Source organism: Meleagris gallopavo, chromosome 4 (genome assembly GCF_000146605.3).
Source record: "Meleagris gallopavo isolate NT-WF06-2002-E0010 breed Aviagen turkey brand Nicholas breeding stock chromosome 4, Turkey_5.1, whole genome shotgun sequence".
In the NCBI taxonomy this organism is placed as follows: Eukaryota; Metazoa; Chordata; class Aves; order Galliformes; family Phasianidae; genus Meleagris; species Meleagris gallopavo.
The window spans coordinates 2253467-2276693 of record NC_015014.2 but is presented as its reverse complement, the minus strand read 5'-3'; the positions used below and the strand labels follow the sequence as shown (position 1 = coordinate 2276693).

The window sequence follows — 23227 nt, the reverse complement described above, 5'->3', positions numbered from 1 at the left end:
AACATTTGACAAACAAATTTAGTTACAGCATTAATATTTAAAAGGAAATGATCTCAGCTCAATGCTGAAAGCATCTGAAGATTCAGCTTCATGATTAATTAAAAAAAGTCTGAAAAGGCCATGAATGTATTTTTATTGCTGTTCTTGAAAGTATAGGCTTAAAGTACATGTTCTAACATAAAATATTCCACAATAAATGCTTATAGCACTTGATGTCTGCAGGAACATAGGTTATTTTAATAAATTCTCAGACGTTGTGTGATTATACAGATTACAATAAATCTGTGCCAAGAGTTTTTCAAATGAGGAATTAACTGAAGATTCACTGACAAAATCAGAAAATACTTGTAAGCATGTGACGAAGTGTTCTCTTTTTAATTAGACTTTATTTTTTATATATAATGTAATAGTAAATATTCTCCACGTAAATACTTAAAAAAATATCAGTAGCTCTCTCTACCATCCTGATGACTCCATTTTTGTAAACAAAACTTACTACAGGAGTCATATATCAAATTGGCAACTACAAGAAGCAGCATTTCTCTGATGTTTCTCCACAGCATAGCCTTTTGATAGATTGGTTTAAATTCAATTTGATTCACCTTTTCAGAAATTGCTATGGTTTCCTATTAGAGGATTTGGCAAGAGTTAAAAATATCAAGATCTAGACTCCTAGATCTTATCTAGGACTCCTATCAATATCTAGACTCCCTCAAATTATTTTATCTAATTTTTGTTTTAATTTAGATTTAAAACAAGCATGCGCATCTCAAACATTCTAGACACCGTTAGGATCTGTTTCACGTTAAATGCCTCAAAACTCATGCTACTCCAAATGAAGAGCACAGGACTTTGCAACAAGAGCCTCCACCCAGCAGTATAACAACCTGAAATCTCACCAGTCCTAGCACTGGGTCTCCAAAGGGTGAAGAAATGGGATTCATCCCTCAAGTCAGGTTCTTCTCACTGAGAATGTTTTCTTTTAAGTATGTTTCAGAATTCAAAGCCAATCCATATCAAGACTGATACATCATCCAGAAAAATACAAGATTCTAAATCTATAATTTTGAAATTCTGATCTAGCTTTTAACCATAATGCCGGCTCAGGGCACTTTTTGTCAACAGATCTCAAAGTTGTATTGAAGTAGCAACAAAAATCACAGCTGTTGTTCTGCAAATGGTAAAACAGATGCTCAGAAAAGGTGAGGTGTGGTGCTGTGCTGGCATCAGAACCAGAGTTCCTTTGTTGCTTTAAGTCCCACCAGACAGCCCTGCAGAAGTGCCGCACTGGATCTCCAAACTGAAGTTCAGGACATTTCCTCTCCAAAAAAATCACAAAGTGCAAACAAAATTCATGAAATGGAATCCTGAAACATTGCAAAACACTATTTATCCCTACACTGCTGACTTGAAGGTAACAAAGGAAAGACGTCACCGTGCAACAAGTTACCTGCTGAGTTTTGCAACATCCTATCTATTAAGTAGTAGACAAAATCTTGAAATTATGCTGATTCAAACCAAAATTTGTCTTTTGAAATCTATTAGAGACTTCTTCAGATAAGAACTGACAATACACAGTAATCTAGGCATTGATCCATTAACACTGTCAACACCTCCCAGCTGGTGCACTCCTGTCTTACCTGGTAGATATCAGAAAGGCTGCTGCTTCCCGAATCGCTTGTGATGCTACATCCTGAGTGACTGGATGAAACGTGGGTCACCTGTGGGTGGAGACTGTCAGTAAGGTGCAGCTTTGTGAAATCTGCAGGAAGCTACAGGTGGAGCAGAAAAAGCATCATTACAATTTGATGTAGATACACAGACAAATGCATTTAAATCATTTATGTCGCGCTTTACTCTCTGCCAGTACCAACTGTACTAAGAAAACCATTGGGGTCTGAGGATAAAGCATAAAATTTCTACAGTTTTTTACATTGGTGCAGAGGTCAGCAACATAATGCAGGTGCTGAAATATAAGAACAGATGCAAAAAAGAAAAAAAAGTTCTGAAAACAAACGTAATTGAAGCAATAACTTTTGTGCCAAGACACTCCAGTTTCTTACTATGTACTTTGGGTAGAATTCAACTTCATATGAATGTTACACTGCTGGCAACATCAATGGTTTCCTTTAGATTAGAATTAACAGTGAGTAAAGTCACAGAATTACAGCAAAGAATGTTCTGGATTTGACCAACTCTTGCTTCTGAAGTAGACAAGGTGCATTACAGACAAGTAAAGTAAAATCCAAGCCACTGAACTGTCTGTTCTACTTTGGGTGAAAGAATATGGTGGCAAAAAGGAAACATGGGAAGACCAGTACAACAGCAAAGAGCTGCAATCCTGAAATGAGTTTGCTAACGTGCTTTGCTGAAGAATGAAACAAAATGGTGCATTTGATCTTTTAACAGCCATTCACCAAAGATTTGTGACATATACTTTACATCTGCTCCCATCAAAATCCGTAAGAACTGTAAGCCCTACCAGATTGCAGAAAGAAAAGATTGATGAATAAACCTTTAAATGCTATTTCTCCTCTCCCCAAAAAAGCTTTCATTCCCTTGATCACTAATAAAAGTATGTTAAACTATCAGTTTGACATGCAACAAATGTTTCAATAATTGGAGGGAAAAAAAAAACACAAAAAACCACAAAACTCTTCATTCATTTTTTGATGTTTCAACTCAGACAGGGAAGATGCACATCTCAACAGAGTAACAATGTGGAGTTGTCCACCCATGTCAGATATTAATGCTACCTTGGCACAACTACCATTCACCCTGGATGGAAACGGAATTAAGAGCTCATCCAATATTAAGACAGAATAAGTCAACCAGTAGGAAAGGTTAGGCAGAAAGTCAGCTGTAAGTCATAAGAACGGCTGTGCTTCAGAAAACGACTGGCTCGATACAGTTAGAGGTACTGAAAGGTTTTACAGCTGCATGCCTGACAGAAGGCTGTTCACAGTACGTGCCCTGAAAGAACCCTGACTTCAGGATGTGTGGTCAAACCACAGGCAGCCAGAAACCTCAGTCGCATTTCGACTGACTGGCATTTCCTGTACCAATCTGTTGATCCTGCTACTTCCTTTTTCATTTGAATCAGCACAAAACTACAGAGGATATTCAAGCCACTGTATTAATTTCTGATCACAATTCATAGAATCATAGAATCACAAGGCTGGAAATGACTTGTAAGATCATCTAGTCCAACCATCTTCTCATCACCATTGCTACCACAAACTAAACCATATCTCGTAGCTCCTCATCCAGGTGCCTCTTGAATTCAGACCATTCTAAAAATCAGAATATATTCTATACATAGAATGTGAAGGAAGTGAGCCTCCATGGCCTTTATGACATGTCACTGAACATTCCACTTGGTTCTGAAAATACAGTCCCCTAGAATTAAAAGTATTCCAGGGATATTTGCAAATCCTATATGTTATTTTAACACGTGGACACACGTCGCTTAATGACAACTCACAAAATAGATATCGTATAATATTTTGAAAGATTTTTATTTCAGGAAGTAGTAACTGTTTCAATCACAAATAAACATTAACTCCAAAGGAAGCTGATTATCATCAGCAGTCTTGAGTTCAGCCGAACACATTCATTTTTCACAGTGCCCTTCAAATGTCTCCAAGTCACTAATAATTGCATTTATTTTTAATGAATGCAATAACAACTCTTTAAAACCTTACATCAAAGCAAAGCCAGTTAGTACGTTTAAAAGAAAAAGAAATCCATCTTTGTTTAGCATAATGGCTGCAATTAGTGTTTTAAGTGGGTCTTTGTTTTGTTCCTACGTAGGAGATAGAAGAGGCAGGAGGTTGCACCGCAACTGATAAAAAACAAGGCAAAGAAAAAGCAAGCCTTCTGAATTTTGGCTGTAGACAATCAGCTGAACGTCTGGTGACTACTGGTCTCAAAAGAGCTCCCAGAGTCAAAGCCATGCCGCATGTGATGGGCTTGCCAAGTGGTGACAGCAGCAGATCAGAAGCAGGCATTTTACTCAGGGCAACCCAGCCAGTCACTTTGATCTTAATCAAATAGGACTATTCACAAGCAGGAAGCACATGCTCACATCTTTGCAAAATACTACATCACTGTGCAACGTGCCCAAAAGCGACATCCAGTTCAACTGCCCTACCCCCAAACAAGTTAAGGTGAGAAGCTGTGTGAGAAGAAATAAAAGACAGCGTGGAGGTTGAAACACTTACGTTGTGAGCTCAACAAAGAGTGCGTGAGAAGTGCAAAGTGCATGCATTTCTGTCTTAGTCACACACTCCTATTTAAATTATATAACAGACAGAGCTGCACACCAAGGGAAAAAGCAAAGGTACTGATGACAACAAAAAAAGCATGCGTCGAAATCTTCGAGATAAGATTTGACAGCCCTTTCTATTGCAGAGGATGACATTGGGTAAACAGTTTTCAGTAAGCAGTGCGAGAATAAAACACAGCTTTCAACACCCTGAGCAGTGCCAGCAACCCGCACAAAGCCGTCTGGCCCAAACCACGGCATTTAGACTTAATTTCCTACTTGCAGCAAAAAAGAGAACACGGTTCGAAAATAACATCAGGAATCTCCACTGTTGTACCCAGTCAAGAAATGACTAAGAACATCAATCCCTGTCTTTGGAAGACTTGACAGTTCACTGCTATGGATCTATTTGTAGTGTTATGGAATATCTCTTTCCTGTGAAATTTAAGCACTCATGCTTGTTTTCAACTAGCATTCCACTCAACAGCTTTAGCATTTAGAGTAAAGGCTGACTTGTAGCACTGTAAGTGCATAAAGGCTAGATACAGCACTTACCCTCTGGATCCTACCATAACATGAGAAAACCTAAGGGCACATTGCTCTCTCCATGCAGCATCAGCTGTGAGGGATTTCAGGCACTACCAATGCCACCAGAGCCAAAGAGCACCTTGTGCATCCCTTTCTGCATCTCTATTAAAAAATGGCTAGGAATCCTTCAAAGTAACAAGGGGAGAAATGCAACTTGTGTATTTTGTATAATAAGCTCTGCAAGAACAACACCAAACTACAGCTCTGCTGAAGCCAGCAACTTACAGTGACTCTGAACTTTGCTATCAAACACTGGCAGCCGCAGCATGAGGATGAACTAGCAGATGGAACGAAAACATGGCAGGCTAATTTACAAAAATAAACGCATGATTCATTCTTCGGTAAATATAAGTTTAAAATATTACATGGACACTATATTAAATAATTAATAGCCATGACAAGGAGCAGATAACTGTCCTGCCAACCAGTTTTCAAAGACACATTTGGGAAGTGAAAAATACGAAGGTATAACACAGCTGGGAAAAGAAAGTTTAGAACAACGCACACGCTTGTAGCTCTTGGAAAGTGTGCATGTATAGATGAACACATTTCAGTGGTTTACATGCACATAGATAAAATGGGGAAGAAAGGATCTGGGAACTTCAAGCATTTACTACTTGAAAATAATAAAACAAAGGGAAAAAAAAAAACAAATCTGGGAAACTTTCTTAAGGACAAGCTGTATCTCCATGTTGAAACATACAGATCTTAAACCATAACATAACTGTCTATCTTAAAAGCAGCGTTTTATTACTTCCACCCTCAAAATGAGTCACCATTCCATGCACGCAAAGCTAACAATTACTTTGCTCTGAATGCTTTCCTCCTATTTTAGGAACATCATGACTTTCTCCTATTCTCCAGCACGCCTTTCTGTCTAACAAGAGGCCATGACTACGTGCCACTGCAGGGGCTGTGCCAGGTTCATCCTCCTCCTTATCAAGCACTTGAGCTCGTTGGGTTCACCCTACTGAACAAACCAGTACATGATCACAGAATTGCAGAGGCTGGAAGGAACCTCAGGTAATTAGGCAACCCGAGGTTTGGAGCAAGTTTGGAGGACATGAGACAACACAAAATATCTCCTTTATGACACGCTTACAATTTCTGACCTTGAAGAAATACAAACATTAATTCTTCAGCCTCTAAACACATGCATCTCTGCACTTGTAGCACCTGTTGCCTAACAAAATATTGTAACAACAGACACTGCAGTGCTATGAAATACATTAATGCTTGTAATTACATGCTGTTACTAAATGCATATCTTAAGCCTTCTTACTAATGAGAGAATAATAAACACCATCACATACAATAAATACTATGACTTAGTCTTTCCCATTTTCCTCCATTGAAAAAAGAAGTTGTATTGTAGTCTAGCTTACAAACCCAGTATTCTTTATTATCCTATCAATACAGTAACATCTTATTTCACTATTTTATGTAAGCATTCAATTTTCTATTAAATGTTTGTAAATCTGCTTTTTCTTTTGATGCTCTCACATTTGTCATATCTAATGACTGAAGTAAGAAACATTTCTACTGATGTTAAGTATTCATCAGCATGCTATTTGTGTGCTATTTCAACATAATTCTTTCTCAAACCAAGAGAGACATCAAGGAAAACAATTTTTTATGGTTCAGTAATTTAAAACACAGCAGTCAATGTAAGTAATTACAGAATAATAAACTAACTTCTATTGATTCTGCCTAAGGACGTGATGCAAGCTGACATGTCCAGCACAGAGTTAAATTAAAAAAGGAGTTCAAGCTATGCACAGTTCAAATTTGGATGCAATTCCCACGGAAGCAGGATTTCCTTTTATGTAGGGGTGGGATGGAAAATCTGAAGTATCTATGTATTTTCTCTGCTAACTTGAGCAAGAGAAGAGTTAAATAATAAAAACAGAAGAAACCTTCTGAGTTGAACGATGAATTCTGTACATTGTTCACTTTATGCAAAAGTAGCTCATGCATCCTGAATGCAGATATTTTCCCCAATCAGACAGGTATCTCTGTGTGAAGTGGTGACTCAAAGCTCATGCAGACTTATTCTTAAAGATGTTCTTCATCTGGAGTTCAACATTCGAGATGTAATCCACGTTCTGAAAACACTGCATCTGTGCAATCTGTTAAGCAGACTGTTTACATACAAAGCCCATGACAGAACCTCTCTAACAACAGAAAGCAACACAGACCTGCAAGGACCTTGTCAGGCAAGCTCGTTAGAATTTTCCTGCACTAATACTTTTCTGTAAGTACTCCCCCATAAAACTATTCAGGGGCTTAGTGCAATGCAATGTGCCCTGCTGGTCTCAGGGAGAGAATGAGCAAGATGTAGCACATGTGGGAAGTTCATTTTGTTTCCCTTACAAAACACACAACGCCTGCCACTTAATGTACATCTCATAGCTCTCAGCAGCTAATCCTATGAGCGTTTAATGCATCGAACATAATTATCCCTTGCTTGGAGGACTATTGACTTCTGCATAGGGACAGAGGTGGTGAAATGTAAATGGCTATCAGGGGAATGGAGAAAAGCTCTCAGGGACAATCCTTTTCAAAAGAGAAGTACAAAATGGATCACTAACACATGCTCATGCTTCTTTAACTTAACTGCCTTATCTGCTGTAGAACCAGGTCTGTAAGACTAGCCTTTTTTTGACAGCTTCAGTGCCACAGATTCAATATAATGTTCTATATTCAAGCATCTTTTGCAGGAAATTTCACATAAGCATTATTCCTTTGGCAAACAAATTTATTGGCATCAGCTCAAATAATGTATGAGAAAAGAAAAAAGTATCACACAGATATTTATAGTGACAACGAATCAAGAATACAAACAAACAAACAAACAAACAAAAAGTGTAGTGGGTTTGAACTAAAATACATTGAACTGAGGATATAATTCTCCAAAGCTTCTGGTCAGGTTTCTGAGATTCTGAACACAAAGCATTGTAATATATTCAATCCATTAGCAACAATTCTGCTACCTGAAGCAACAGTTCTGCAAGATCAGAGTATTTCAACTTAGAACTTTATTCAGAAGTTTATTCAGAATTCTGTCTCGCTCAGAAAAAGTGTAACTTCTTCATTTGGCAACAAAAGATAATTTGGTACTTTTAAAACGCTGGCTCTGTTGTTCTTAATGTTGGAGCAGTTCTGCCCACGGGATCAAAATAGAGAACGTGTTCCTCAACTGCTGACTGTGGATACAGATGCACGTAGAGACAACTCTCTGAACCTCAGCTGCATGCAAGACACAAGTCCTGCCCTCTCACACCACCTAGGTCACGTTGCCTCACCTTGTCTTAGCAGCCACTTTGATTTTGCAGAGAATAACTGCCATAATTCAGGCCCTGTGCACATTCTTTTAATCTACTTCACAGAGAAGATGTGCAATTCTGTCTTCATCTGCTGCTTAATTGCTGCGAGATTTTTCTCTGTCTGCTAACATTCTCTCCCAAGCAGCAGAGCTGAAGTGAAACACTGCAGAACGAAGGAGGTAGGATTTGCAGGTCTTACTCCTGGTTTTCCATTAGTAAGTATTTCACATCGGCCAATTCTTTCTGTTTTAAAAAGCATCTGAAGTCTACATGGGGCTCTATTCCTTGTCGCACTGAACTAATGCTCAGCAAGATCTCTGTTCCAGCATTTCAAGCCTTGTACATGTGTAATGCTGCATCAGACAGCTTGGACTTGCCCTCAGCAAGCATTCCTACTTACAATCCTGGAGTCTGTGCTGTGTGTGCAGCCCACAGCTACCTACAAGCTAACAGCTTCCCTCAAACACTGACTAAAGTTGGGAAGATACTGGGGAAATAATGGAAACTGACAGACGAAGAGGCCTCAGCTACAACTGCAGACCACTGTGAGACATCCCAATTTTCATCTGGAATATCTTGAAGGTGGGAGAGTAGAAAGGAAGTAAAAAATAATAATAAAAAAATAATCACTCTAATACCACAGTGTTTTAATTACCTCCCTTAAAGAAATGCACTGTCTCAACAAAAACCATACTGCTCTGTAGGTAAAATGGTAGAGAACTGTACCTGTGACCATCAAGCAAAACACTCTAAACATTTTACAGAACTCAGTGCCCTAGACAACAGTTAAGCTAGGTTATAGAGCAATAAGTACCCTATTTTCAGGAATACAAAGATTTCTGCATTGCTGTGAGCCCAGTTAACAATTCTGAAAAGAGGTCACTTAGTGACCAACTGCTCTGCCCAGTTAATGAGCTCAGCCACTTCAGCAAAAGCTCCTGTTATTTAATAGCAGTAGATCTGGAGGACAAAATTAATAAAGCCTGGCTTTGCAGAGATTTGTCTCCTGGGAATAATTGATTTCCATACTAATGTAATACATGTTCCAGTTGATGATATTTCTAAACACTTGGTCTCGTGGCTGCTTTGTTGTTTCATTTGCAAATGTCTGTTGCTGAACTAGAAACTAAATAGCCTACTTTCAGGAGTTTTGGAGATCTGTAAATGCTAAACTCTTTGACCTGGTACGTGAACTTGTGGAAGAGGAAGGATCAGACAGCATGGTTAGCAATTTTGCTTCCATAGGAAATCAGAAAAAGATTTATGTTTAAAGTTGTGAAGGTAAAAAAGGTTCAAGAGTACTGTAAGTGTATCTATATGTTTACAGGAAATGTGAATTCAAATATTTTCAAACAAAATGTTTTAAATCCTGCATTATGTTTTCATAAATGATGGGATGCCCAAGTAGTACACCTTGCATTCAGACTCAGCGTAGGTTTCCTAAGCAGCACTCTAAAATGCATACAAGGAGCAGGGCCAGCAGAGGTAAAAACTGACCACTACAGAAAAGTAAAGAGTCTCGACCAAAACTAAAAACATATGATATGTATGCAATGTCAAGTGTTGAAGGTTTCATCAGAAGGGCTTTCTTACGCCTTGCGTTGATTTTGTTTCGTACCCAATCACAGACAAAAACGAAGGGCAAACCAAGCAGTAAATGTTTCCAAGCGGGGTGTAAGAAGCATAGAAATTGATAAAGATGGAGATGCATCACAAACATGGTGGCAAATCCTGCTGGTACGGCACAAAGAGATCCGGATGGCACAAAGGATGAGCAGGACACGTCCATGAGAGCAGTACGATGCCCACGTGGAGCTAAGGACTGGTGAGTGTGCTGCTTAAAAGATGCAAGGTCAAGCAATTAGAGAAAAACAAAACAAAACAACAACAGCCTAGGAATTTATCAGTCAGAAATGATCATGAAAACAATTCCAGTCAGTTACCCGATTAGGTGACTGAACTGTTTAAGGTGACGAGGCAGAATAGGAAAATGAAATCACTGCATGCATCATCCAGAAACACACTAGTTTGGGGCTCTTGTCCTTGGCTCCAGGAGAGATTTTCCCTGAAAGCTTGCACAGATTCCCAGCTGTGTGTTTTCAATAAAGGTGAACTTAAAGTCACACATTTGAAAAACTACCAAAATTATTACAGGAAGTAGTTTGAGAAGGTGCATAAAGCACCTTTTAACATCAGCCAAGCATATTATCACTACCAAGAAATAGGAAGGACAAAACGAAGCATTTACAGTAAAAATGCAATGCAAGTGCAAAAACTAATGAGCAAAAAAATGAAAGAAAGTTGTTGCCTAGAGAAACACAGACTCTCAAAAGCAGTCTCGACAGGAGCTGTGGTAGAGGAGGTTTCAAACTGAAGCCAGAGAAAGTCCTGAGCGTGCTGTGCAACCCACTGCATAAAGGCAGTGACCCAGAAAATCCCTTCCAGGTCCACGTCATTTGTCCAAGCAGAAAAAGCAGTGGCCAGCTTGGTTTTTCTCACTTTCACTGAGAAACAGACTAACCAAAGGAGGAAAAACTCACAAGAGTCAACATGATTAATGTTACATTTTAGATTTTAACTACTTGCAGTTTCTCAGGAAAGACATGTATTCTCTAAACTTGCAAGGGAAAAATATTTTTAAAAATATAGATATGTAAATAGTTTCTACGTAAGCATGAAAACTGAAGATTTCAATCTCACATGGAGTTATATCTCTATAAAATACCAAATAAAAATACATTTGATGAAATAGAATTCAGAAGTTACATGGTGGAGGTTTCTTTCTGTGGCTTTTTTTTTAATTTGCTATTTAAAATTAATATCTGTGGCCATATCAAGACCACAGTTGGAGTTTTAACTAAGGGATTATATTTGCTCTCCACAGTACAGCTCATGAGAAAAAGAATTCCTAAGATAGCTTTGCTTTTCCATAATTTAGGATATAGGAGGTAGACATACAATTCTTCCACTCCTACTTGTTTCCACGTGCTTTCTCTGCAATAGAAGCTTCTTTTATTTTCCTCACTCATCAACACCAGATTCACACTTCTACTTCACCCCCAAAGTAACTGAAGAATTGTAATACTGCAAGATGCACACCTCAATACACAAATAAGCAAAGGACCACTAAAACTTTTTAATAAGAATATTATGCTTGTAGTATTTTTTAAGACAGAGCAAAAATGTGTATTCCCAGAGTTGTATTTTGGAGATTCCTACTCACATAAAGTGAGCATTCCTAAGCAATGGTTGGAAACAAAATTTTACAAATTGCTTGAAAGAATGAGAGGCAAATAGTTTTGCTTTAAAAAACGAGGATGCTCTTACTTGAAGATTTTTAAAAGAAGGGTTGCTGTAGAAGATACTAAATAAAAGAAGAATCCCTTTGAGATTAATGTACGGAGAGTAAGAAGGTTTCATATTTGCACTGCAAAATGAGTACATATAATGTCTCAAGGTTTTTCTGATAGTGTAAAAATAGCACAGCAGCTAGATGACAGATTATTTTTAAATAAGCTTCTCTCTTTCTGCATGGTTAACGCTGCAAAATCCTAACATAATGTTTTTACCTTACCACTGATTTTTAATGCTACACCAACCTACCAGTCAAACAGCTTTATTACTTACTTTAATCGTTTTGAAATTATAACAGTACTTCTGCTATGGCAATATAATGGCAGAGAATGCTGCAGTAATACTTGCAGCTTTCTTGCCTACGTGTTGCTTATCCCTTCCTTCTGATAGTATCCAAAGACAATAAAGAAAGTGTTTCACACTGACACGAACATTCAGGACTGTGTATGGTAACACGCAATCCTAATACCCCTGGAGTATCCGTTCTGTAAGCACAGAACAAGATTTAAAGTTCTTTAAATAACTGCGACTATTTGATTTAAATGGACAGAAGTGCTCCTTGTGTGTGACCATACAGAAGGAGGAAAAAAAAACCTATTTTCCTTCCTTTTGCAGCATCTCTAGGTAAGTATAAACGTTCCACTAAATTCAGGATCCCTGTGCAGAGACACGAGTTTATTTATGCAACTCAATACAGACCCTTCTTGTACATTAACAGCACATCCACTGAATTCTGAATCAACCTGCTGGTTTACTTTACAGCCAAAGTGTTATTCCATATACTAACACCAAATGCTAAGTTCAACTAGCCCAGCCTTGTCATAACCTAACGTTGCCAAATACCCACACGAACACATTCACAACATAATGGTTTCCCAAAAATCTTTATCAATGCAGCTAAAAGGAACTACGTGGTACCTGCTAAAAACCAGAACCTCTTTAGAGCAAGGAAATAGTCAGCTGATCGTGTTAGTCTGCATAAAATGCTGACATTCAGGTGTGGCTTCTAGAAATCTATTTGTGTCTGTACAGCAGTGCACACAAACTTTAGTTCTTGTACTCCTTTCATAGGAAAACAGCATACTAATAAATAAATAATATCAATCCATTTAGCAACATATATTCAACTGATATCACAAACAATTTCAGTGATGCCTATTTAGGAAGAGACATTTTAGCTTGCCAAACTGCAGAAAAACAGTAAATATAGAAATAAAGTAGAAATTTGAGAGAAATGCATTTAGAATCATAGAATCACCAGTGCTGGAAGACGTACCTCCAAGACCATCCAGTCCAACTGCCCACCAACCACCAATATTTTCCCACTAGGCCACATTTGTAAATTTAATCTTTTTTTTTTCCTCCCATTGAGCAGAAGATTAGTTACAGAGACCTAGAATGCGTGTGTGCGCATCCCTTGTTTCATTAGGCCACCTTGTGATAACGAGAGAATTGGAGAGCCAAATTCTAACCACTGATTCCTGACAGTATCCAAATGGTCTTGGCTAAGTGATAGATCTTTTAGTCATTTGCTATATTAACTGTGTTATCTTTGCATGCCTAAGTGATAAAATCCCAGCTCCACTCGTATTACTCTAACAAAGGAATTCATAAATTTAGTTTTCCCGGAGTACCATCCCCACAGAAATAATAACAACACACAATAATAATGGAAGTGTCAGGTGTAGGAGTGACATTTATCTATCTAAATAACCTCTGCCTTCAGCAGGAAGAGACAGACAAGTAGATTTTCTGAATACTACTGCTGACATGCATGTCACTGTTCAACAAACTAATGCTTTAGTATCCATTTATTTAGGAATACCAGCTGCATTCGGGAATCTTGGAAACTGCTAAATGAATTATCTGAAATCCTTTTCTGTGAAGTGCAAGGAATCTCTTACAAAACTAGGAAATAAAAATATTTGTTAGCAATTAAAAGAACGTATTCTTTGGATTCCAGCAAGATCAAACAGAATGGAAATCCTTGGAGACAGACAACAAAAAGCAATTGCAGAAGTTATAGACCAGCAGGTGTATACACTCAGTATGCACACAGTACACAGACTTCTACAGTAATTAGCAGAAACAAACAGTTTTCATTTTAGTTCGTGTTTTTGTTCAGCTGCAACACTTAAGTTCTTGTTAAATATATATATATATGCTCTTTGCTGTTGCCATGAAAAAAAAGCAGTGGGACGCCATTTCCAGACACAGAGTTAATTATTCAAATTTCACATTACAAAAGCTCTTAAGTCATTAAACGCGTTCGTTTTCCTGTTCCTCGTGGTTCCTCTGCAGTAAGGATTTGAGGGGAAGGAAAAAAACAAACCAGCTTTATGTAAGAATCTTTCAAATAAGAACTTCTCTATCTCCAACTTCTTCAAAGGCCAAAAGACCCAGTTAACAATCCACTAGCAATGTGGGTCAAAACTGAAAATATAGACACACCAGGAAGGCATCTGGCTCTTTCCTGAGCAACACAGAATAGAAGAGAGGCTAATGCCTGCCATGTATTTGAAAGATTTTTTTTCTCCCTAGCTTGCTATTAGGAATAAATGAAGATTTAGAGGTCAAGCTGTATCCTGATCAGGGAAGCAGCAGAGACAGACTCCGTACAATGCAAGTTTTGAAGCACTTTTAGCTGCTTATGCGTAGTTTGAAGGAAAATAATAACAATCAGGAGAACAAAAACTGTAGTTGGGTCAACTGAAAAATAGATTCCACAGTTTGGTTTCCCAAAATCTAGTCTGATTATTACTTTTGACCACAGCTGCATGCATCCAGCTTTCAAGCATGATGTTCTCCATTACCCCACTTCCCAGCCATCAATCCCACTACCAAGATTAAATGTAGGTTCCAGTACCACAGCCACATCCCCTCCTCCTGCTGTGCCCCTGCAGAAAATCTCCCATCAGACCTTTCTGACACTCATGCAACTCCTACAGGAGCTGGCAGGCATGCAGCAGAGGATAGGAATTTAGGAAACAATGCCATGGGTGGAGTCCTAAGAACACAATCCAGCTCCCATTCTCTTGACTCTGCAGGAATAACAGCCACATAGTACAGTGAAAGCCTATTTTTACCTATAAAGAAAGCCAATATGACTAAATGCACAAAGGGAGCAGACCTACAAAACAGCACAACGTCATTTCTATGAAATCATTCTTCACAGAAGGAAGAAAAAAAAAAAAGGCTCTTATTTATTTTTCTTACTTGCAAAACTCACAGTTTGGAGTCGGGCTATCAACTAAAAAATCCCATCCCAATTGTCATCCAAGTGATCCAGTGCACAGCACCTGTGCTAGTAAGAAAGCAAGCTGACAGACTCCACTTTCACGGGGTAAAAGAGATCACAGACTGAGGAACAAGGGCACTGCTCGTGGTCTGGGTCACTGTGATGGCCCTTCCCAGGCCGTCCATAAACTTCTGAGGATCAGGTGGCTGTACTTACCAAGAAGATGCACTGCTGCAAGCAAATATCAGCAATGGGCTCACCTGGACACCAGCACTAAATTATCTACAGATCAGAAATTACAAGTGACACATGACTGCATTAGCATTAACTTATTAACAGATATTAAACGCGGCTATAATAGGATGCAAACAAGTACAGAGCTTTACAACTCATGAGCTTGTTTTTTTCTTTGATTTAGAAAAGAAATTGCTGAATCAAGCCAAGAAACCTGGGCTGAAGAGTTTTAAATCAGTTTTCATACTCCCATTCTAAAGGAGAAGCACCATGTCCATTATAAGCTATAAAATCCATGGAAGTATTTATATACTTGAACACAGAGAGACATCTTCCCATTAAAGCAAAATGTCTGCATTTTGTCAAACAGTTCAAAGTTGTCACTATAGTGCCTAACTGAACTTGCACTCATACACCACATAAAGAAAATTCAGGATAACATTCCCAGCTCAAGGAGGGACACTCATTCTCCCACTCACTCCCACCCCAGGGGCCACAACACACTTCTTAACTTTGGAAAAGGCCAAATTTTTTTTTATACCTTTCTAAGGTGCTCCAGTCTGACTTTGAGAGGAATGGCATCTTACAGGAGACGACAGTTTGACTGCCTATAACACAGGACTCCAGAACAGCTAGAATAGTATCCAATCCAAGCTGCTAGCTTAGCAACCTACACCCCATTTAGAAAAATCCTCCAATGGTTGTGATGAAGACCTCAGATCAAAAAAAAAAAAAAAGACTACTGCCCTTATTTCAGTTTTTAACCTGTGTTAAGGTTTAGACCAAGTAGAGGATGCTAAGTTAATTAAGTACAGTCAAGTCAGTTCATGGTGTCAAGATGTATGCTGGTGGTGAGAGCAACCCAAAATGTAGGATGCCTTTTGGACCAGAGGCTGAGTGCCCATTCTTGTGCTGTACCACCTAAGCAGCTGCATACCACAAGTGCAAAATACAAACTACATCTACCCAAGATCTCCTCCTATCTTGCAGTTTTTTCACTTAACATAATGGTTATGATGCTTATCTTCTCCAATTTAAAAATAAAAAATAAAAAAAATCAGACAAAACTCTTAGTTATATTAAGGGTTACACATCAACATCATTTGGGTCAGGTAATATGTTAATACAAGGCTATTTACCTTCACCATCATCTACTTAAAAGCTTTGCAATCTGTTGTCCTTCATCTACCCTCCTCATATCCCCATATAACAGATTTAGGAAGGAATGACAAACACTGTTATAAATTCCAGCTCCTGGGCATAGGATCAGTTTTCACAAACAACTCAGTGAGCAATACTCAGGTAACCCTTCAGTACAGTTCATTCTTCCCGTGCTTCTCTGCTGAATCATCAGCATTTCAAAATGAACAGCAAAAAAATAAAAGACAAACCAACTACTGGAAGGTATCAAAATGGGAAAAACAGCCAACCATCCATTGCTGGAGTAGTGTACAAGTATCAGTTACTTTTCAGGGACGGACGGACAGGTTAAGCACACTAATGGTTAGAATCCTAAAGAGCCTGCAGACTTGCACAAGTCAACCCACACTTCTTTCTTTCTTTCCTTTTTTTGTGCTACAGACGCTGATAAATACAATACTGAAGGTGAAATGCATTAGGTACAAGACCTTCCGGTCAAGGGCAAATCTTGAGACATCTTTCTCATTTTTCTCAAATCCTTAACGTTGACTCTACTCATCACGTGGGGTCATCACAGTCAGTTGTACTTGTCACCACTGACAACAAAAATACTGTATGCACTGCTTCAGGATTATCCCACATGAACTCTTGAAACACCCTACCATCATGTATTTTTTTTTCCTTTGGTACTCTTCTATTCATTATTAAGTTCAGAGAATGCTAATAAGAAAGCGTCAACCATAGTAACTGAAGTCTAAATACATATAAGCTACTGCAACTGGGATATCAGAAAATTAAAATCAGATTTTAATAAGAATTTCCTGAAACCTTGAAAATCTTGTATTTATTTCAGATAACAATCACAGAACTGTGTATTTCTGAGAGAGCTCGTAAAATCAGTACAGCTTCTCAAACACCAAGGATGTTGTTAAAGACTAATTTGTAGTAATTTAAAGCCCAGAACACAACAAGAAAACCGAACTGGATAAAAATTATTTTGCAGCACAAAAATCATTCATTATCCCAGAACTGATGGTCAGAAGACGGTTTATATGTTGATCCAATTCCAGTTTACAAAACTGAGCATTAGGGAACTGTGATTCTAATTGCTAACTCATGCGCTGTTGTCTTTTGGCACAGATAATTGCTTCTCCAGTTCTGCAGACCTGTAATACTATCACATGCAGAAGAATTTTTCAGATAAGCTCCAGGTGATCTTAGCAGCAGAGTACAGACCACAAGACACTCTTCCTCCTCACGCTTGCATGCTGGAGTAGTACCAGCAGCAATTGTAACTGATAGAACAAGCAACACCACCAACAGCAGCTTCTAATCTTCTTATAAACCAGGTATTTCTTTGCATATCACTATTTGAGGTGCCCTGCCTTAGGCAATTAAAGATGGAGCTTCCAAAAATCTAAATTACTCCATCTTGCCGGAATATTTTTATAGGTCCATTTACTAAACTGTTAAATTTACATGCTACATCAACTGGAAATAAGCCCAAGCACAAGTACCACGTCACAAAACTCTTAATCAAGAATTCTGCAAGGGAGTGCAAATATTTTTCAGGTGCAAGATGCTTGAGATACTGAGGCACAGGATTTTCTCAGCTGAAGACTCATGCTTCAAGTAACGACGTACTCCATGTCACTCTATTTGCATATTGATAATTCCCTACCCTACTTAGCACAGCATTCTAATATCCTCTGTTTTAGAGCTTCTATTAGTCCTCTGACTTTTAACTTATAATTTCAGAAGCAAACCAATGGTACCTTGAGGGCTTTAAGGACTTCTTGTTTTCTTTCTTTAGAGGTTTGGATTTTTGGTGTTTTTTGTTTTTTTTTTGATTGCTGGGTATCAGCAGCTCTCAATATTAGCTGGATTTTCAACTTGTCTGAATCACAGAATCACAGAATGGCCAGGGCTGGAAGGGACCTCAAGGATCACGAATCTCCAACCCCCTGCCACATGCAGGGCCACCAACGTCCACATTTAATACCAGGCTGCCCAGGGCCCCATCCAACCTGGCCTTGAACACCTCCAGGGATGGACGGGGCATCCACAGCCTCTCTGGCAGCTGTTCCAGCACCTCACCACTCTCTCTGTAGAGAATTTCCCCCTGGCATCCAACCTAAATCTCCCCTCCCTCTCTAGCATTATAAATGCCACAGAAGCTGTGGGTGGCACCGCCATCCCTGAAGGTGTTCAGTGCCAAGGTTGGATCGGGCCCTGGGTAACCTGAGATAGTTAAAGGTGTTACTGCCCACTGTAGGGGACTAGAACTGGATAGCCTTTATGGTCCCTTCCTAACCAAACCATCCTATCATTCTCTGATTCTAAATTCTTTCCAAATTTCTTTCTGATGTCAACTCTCTATTCTGACTGGAAAAATCTGTTTCTCAAGAAGGCAGAGAAAGCCAATTATCTGCCTTTTTTAATGTTTATCAACATCTATATAAACATACATACATATATACATAATCTGCTTTTGCACCTCCTTTTCAAAAAGTAGATGGTATATATTTTTTAAATATATATTTCCACATATACAACACAAGCACACAAAAACGTGCACGTTGTACAGTCTCCAGGCCTTGGTACTGTAACAGAAAAAATGGCATGACTTATACTACGTGCTGAAGACATTTTCATTGCCATCTGTACAGGTCACTAATGCACCCACTGTCACTCATATGAGATGACCCATATTATGCCAATGATAAGCTTTTAAGAAAATTTGCCGTTCAATGTTGTACTGGAGAATAAGAATTTATCCAGACTCTATCACAGATTGCTGGTATGATGCCAAGCAAGCCACTTAAAATTAACCTTTCAGAAAATCATTAGACCATGGGTGCCTGATCTGGGCCAAAACACAGAAAAATCAGTAAAAGTCCATACTTTGAGCTCAACCTACACTGATAAGTAAACGTTTGAAGTTTTCAGAACTCTGTCCTTAGATTTTGCCAAAGATTTGCTTCATTAGAACTATCTGAAAAGTGAAGATAACGTCACTCTGTGCCACGTCTATGAATCACATTAACACCATAGTTACAAACTCCATGAAAAGCCAGAGAAGGAAAAAATAATACTTTTATCTTCTGAATAGCACTTGAATAGCATGCCATAAACATAGTCTGACCGTTAAAGCAACAAGCCTAACACAAAATATCAAATATATACCAAAACTTATCCATCTTGAGATGAATTTTAAGGAAAAACTGTACGTGACCATGCACAGTGAAAGACTATATTAAAGAGCACATTTGAAGTAGTGAAATAACTACTCCTAATCATTAAAAAAAAATCCACAACTGTGTTATTAGTCTGCAGAGAGAACCTTTTTCAAAATACACTAATGAAATGGAAAGAACAATCTGAAGGGAATAAAACAGAAGCCCTGTTTGTCAACAAGCAACAAAAACAGTTGTTTTTTAAAGGACAACTCCATCAATTTCCAAGGTAGTGCACTTCATTAAGACAGACAAGATCAAAATCAACAGCAGCTAAAGCAGATAGCAGATTACTACCAAGTTGGAGGCAGGCTTTTTCATATGTATGTTTGTTCATATAACTTTTCTCCTTGTGTGTGTATACATGTGTTACTAACTGTATGTGCACACATACACACACGCATATGGTCGAGTCATCTTGGATTGCCCAGTTTATCAAGCACAGCTTACACTCTTCTTCCTGGCCGTATGTGATGCTTTCCCAAAAGGGCAAGTAACTATCCCTGGCTATGTTTATCTTCTGAGTTCTAAAACAGTACTGATTATCCCTTCCAGAAAGAGAAAATTATGCTTCTGCTATAACGTTTCATGTTTCTTAGGAAAGCATCCCACAATCAACACCCTTACTGCACACCAAATTCAAATAGCCATATTTGCATAGTTACAACTCAAGACTCTTCCTCAAAATATCATTCATTTCCTCCTCATTGTTGGGAGTGAGGGGGCCCATAGCATGGAATCATAAATCTTTGTGAGCTACAACACAGCAAGAGCAAGCCAAAGACTTATTGCTTTCAATATCTTTCAGTAATCAAGACGTGTCAAGATCATCAAAAGGCTGAAGTGTCTATGTGAGCACTGAAGGAGAGTCACTGGGTTTCTGGTGAAACACATCCCTTATTTGCACACATAATTTCTATAGTATCCAAAGTTAACTTCTCTTACAGACTGTTCATAAGTGATGGCAAGGCACTGGGCAATTCATGAGCTGTTAGTCATTACACACTCATGGAAGAGCTATGCATCTCAAGTCACATCCTTAAAAGTCTTCTTTTTTTAATACTCATCTAGTAATGCCAAGTAAAATTTCCACAAACAACATGTAGAACAGAAAAGGAGGAATGAGATACTGCTGGGCAGCTGATAGTAATTCAAGGAACACCATCCACACAGCACCCAGCACACACAGGCAGCTGCAGCACTGCCTCAATCCCTTCCTATTTATGAAAGATATATAAGACCTGTATTCTTCATGGATGCTACTTATCTTTAATTTCTTACATTAATTAACCCACGAAATGTAAGTTTTCACTTCATCTCCCTCCAGTCCAACCATCATGAACGTAATGTTCCTTTTGCACATCATTTTTCACAGAACAGTAAACTTATTGCCTTTTAAACTAATGTTAAATTAGGAACTTAACAGCATTACCTACAATTAGGTCACAGAATTTTGTGAAATCTAGCACAAGAGATTTCTGCACTCGTTTCCAGCTTGTCTCAGCAAATCAAGCTGCAAGACTGCAGGTAAGGATGCTACAGAAGTAACTAAGGTTCTTTTCTTGAAGTCAAGTCCATCAGACATCAATAAAAGATTCAGGATACTGGAAAAATGCAAACATGAAAATAACTTCTCCTCAAAAACGATTGATTCAGTCAGTTTTCCTTTTTGGCAAAGCAACACAAAGCTTGTATATCATAAAACTCTGAGCTTGCCTTCCCTCCCTACAATAACTCAGATTCCATTTTCCAAGCAAAAAGCCTCTACCTGGAGAACAAGCATGGAAAGTTTCATTGCCAAAGTAGCGTTTGACTGAGCTACACGTGTCCTAACAGATTCATTTTAAACTGTGCAAGCCCTTATCTATGGATTTTATTAATGCAAAATCTGCAATTGTGTGCCAGCTCTGTGTCAAAAATATGTTTTTTTTTTCATTTATACGTCAGCATTTCTTACAGCAAATTAATTTTCTTATACTATGATTATTAACTTTTACCTTTTATGATTTTGGTATTTTGGTCCATAGAGTGAAATTTATCTCTGTAATTTAATCAGTTCGGAATAATGCATTTAAAAATGTGTCAGACTTTAGAATGTAAGGTCTCCAAGCTACTGAGTTATTTTTTTCCCTCATTTATAAGCTATTATTTTACATTAGACTTGCTGTGTTAGAAGAATCCATCCAGAAACTTTCGTTAACCTTCTCTGGAGAAGAAAAAGAATACATATGCATCTGTCTCATTTTATTTCAATTTGCAAATTCAGTGTATCCTATTCTATTTCAGATTCTTCAGTACTTGAGTTTCAGGAGAAATGGAGTTGTGGTGGGGTTTTTTCTTAGATTAAGTTCTAAATATTTCATGAACACCAATGATTTGGTAACATGAACTCCTTCATACTTGGAATGTAGTTAAGAAGAGAAAGGAACAAAACAGTCCACAATAAGAAACTGTGATACGTCTGCTGCACGCATAAAAATAAATTCATGAGACATGTCCTGAAATGTTTCTAGATTGGTTTCTGTGTTTCTACACAAAATCAGAGCTGAATTTGTGACGAAAATATTCTTCCTTTAAGAAGTTCCTGATACCACATTTTCCCCACTGTTTACGACTACCCTGAATATACTGTACGCATTCCCATGCAGATTCTCGTACACACACTAAGCACAGAATGTGGAGGTTTACAAGAAAGAAATAGTGAAATTAAAAGTTACGTCAAGCCATATAAAATCTACCATGAAGATGTTAATGTCAGCGAAGTGATAAGAATCTATTTCTATCATCTTTTCCTACTGTCAAGCCTAGATTTCCAGTTTCTGACACCTGAGGCCTTGTTAAATTATGTTTGCTGTTCTGCTTATGAATGCATTTATAACCAACAATAAACACAGGCAGCCCATGGGATTAAAGCCTGACAAAGGTGTAGCTGACTCATGGGATCAATTATAAAGCATCAGTACTTATGCCTTTTGTTCATGCCGTGTTTTACTAACAGTTTCTGCATTTTCAGTGCAAGTCTACCACAGATGTTCAATGCCATGTTACAAGGCAACAGCACGCCCGTACCACACGTTACACAGAATAAATCTATTCTTATCAGCAGCTACAATTAAACCACTTGTTATAAAGCTCAAATACCTCTTTAAAGTTTTAACAAATGCATAGTCATTTTACCTGAATACTCATAGCTTTGTGACCAAGAAAAGTATGTCAATATTTCCCGAGTGCACTTCTAACCTTCAAAAAACCGACAGAGTTGCCTTTTCCAAGCTAAAAAAAACAGCCTTAAGCACAGACACAGTTTCTAACGCCACCTCAGGTACAGCTTTCCCTGAAAAACCCGCTATTAAATTCCCAGACCAGGAGAAGTACGCAAGGATAACGACAAGCAGTTCCAATTTTCCATGCAGCTCGCCTGTGACAGGTTATTGATAGAACAAACAGAATTTGCAATACTTACTGAATGTTTCTCCTGCTGGCCCATAACTCCATGGTTAGCTGGGATTGCAAGTGGTTTCATAATGAAGAAACAGAAGCTGAATTGAATTTACACATCATGTACCAATTTCTTATGGATGGCAAGTCACCCTCTACAGCATTAAATTAAAACGAGGAGGAGGGGGGAAGCAAGCTGGAGCTAAAAGTGTCACTACGGGTAAGCTCAAAAAACCCCTCACACTTGTAGTGCAGAGAAGCAATCCAAACGACAGCGTTAGTCTCCATTTTTGTAACACAGAAAGTCTAACCATGTCAGGATGCAAAGAGCCTGATGAAACCCTACATATCCAGTGCTCATCCAGGGGAACAAAACCATTCCCCGAGACAGAGAAATGGGAAGGAA

At 38.4% G+C, this 23227-nt stretch overlaps 1 protein-coding gene across 8 annotated transcripts in view; it reads right to left on the bottom strand.

The window, feature by feature from the left end:
- Positions 1-23227, bottom strand: part of RAPGEF2 (Rap guanine nucleotide exchange factor 2) — a 122099-nt gene that overhangs the window by 43420 nt on the left and 55452 nt on the right. For 4 of the 8 annotated variants that reach the window (XM_010709445.3, XM_031552999.1, XM_019614435.2 and 1 more), the window contains exon 6: positions 1641-1772. The exons of 1 other annotated variant lie outside the window; for it this stretch is intronic. In XM_010709445.3, the coding sequence (XP_010707747.1) occupies positions 1641-1772 (132 nt within the window). Of the gene's footprint in view, positions 1-1640; positions 1773-22846; positions 23186-23227 lie in introns of those variants that run through there. 3 more of the 8 variants (XM_019614436.2, XM_003205369.4, XM_019614433.2) reach the window with 3 other exon arrangements.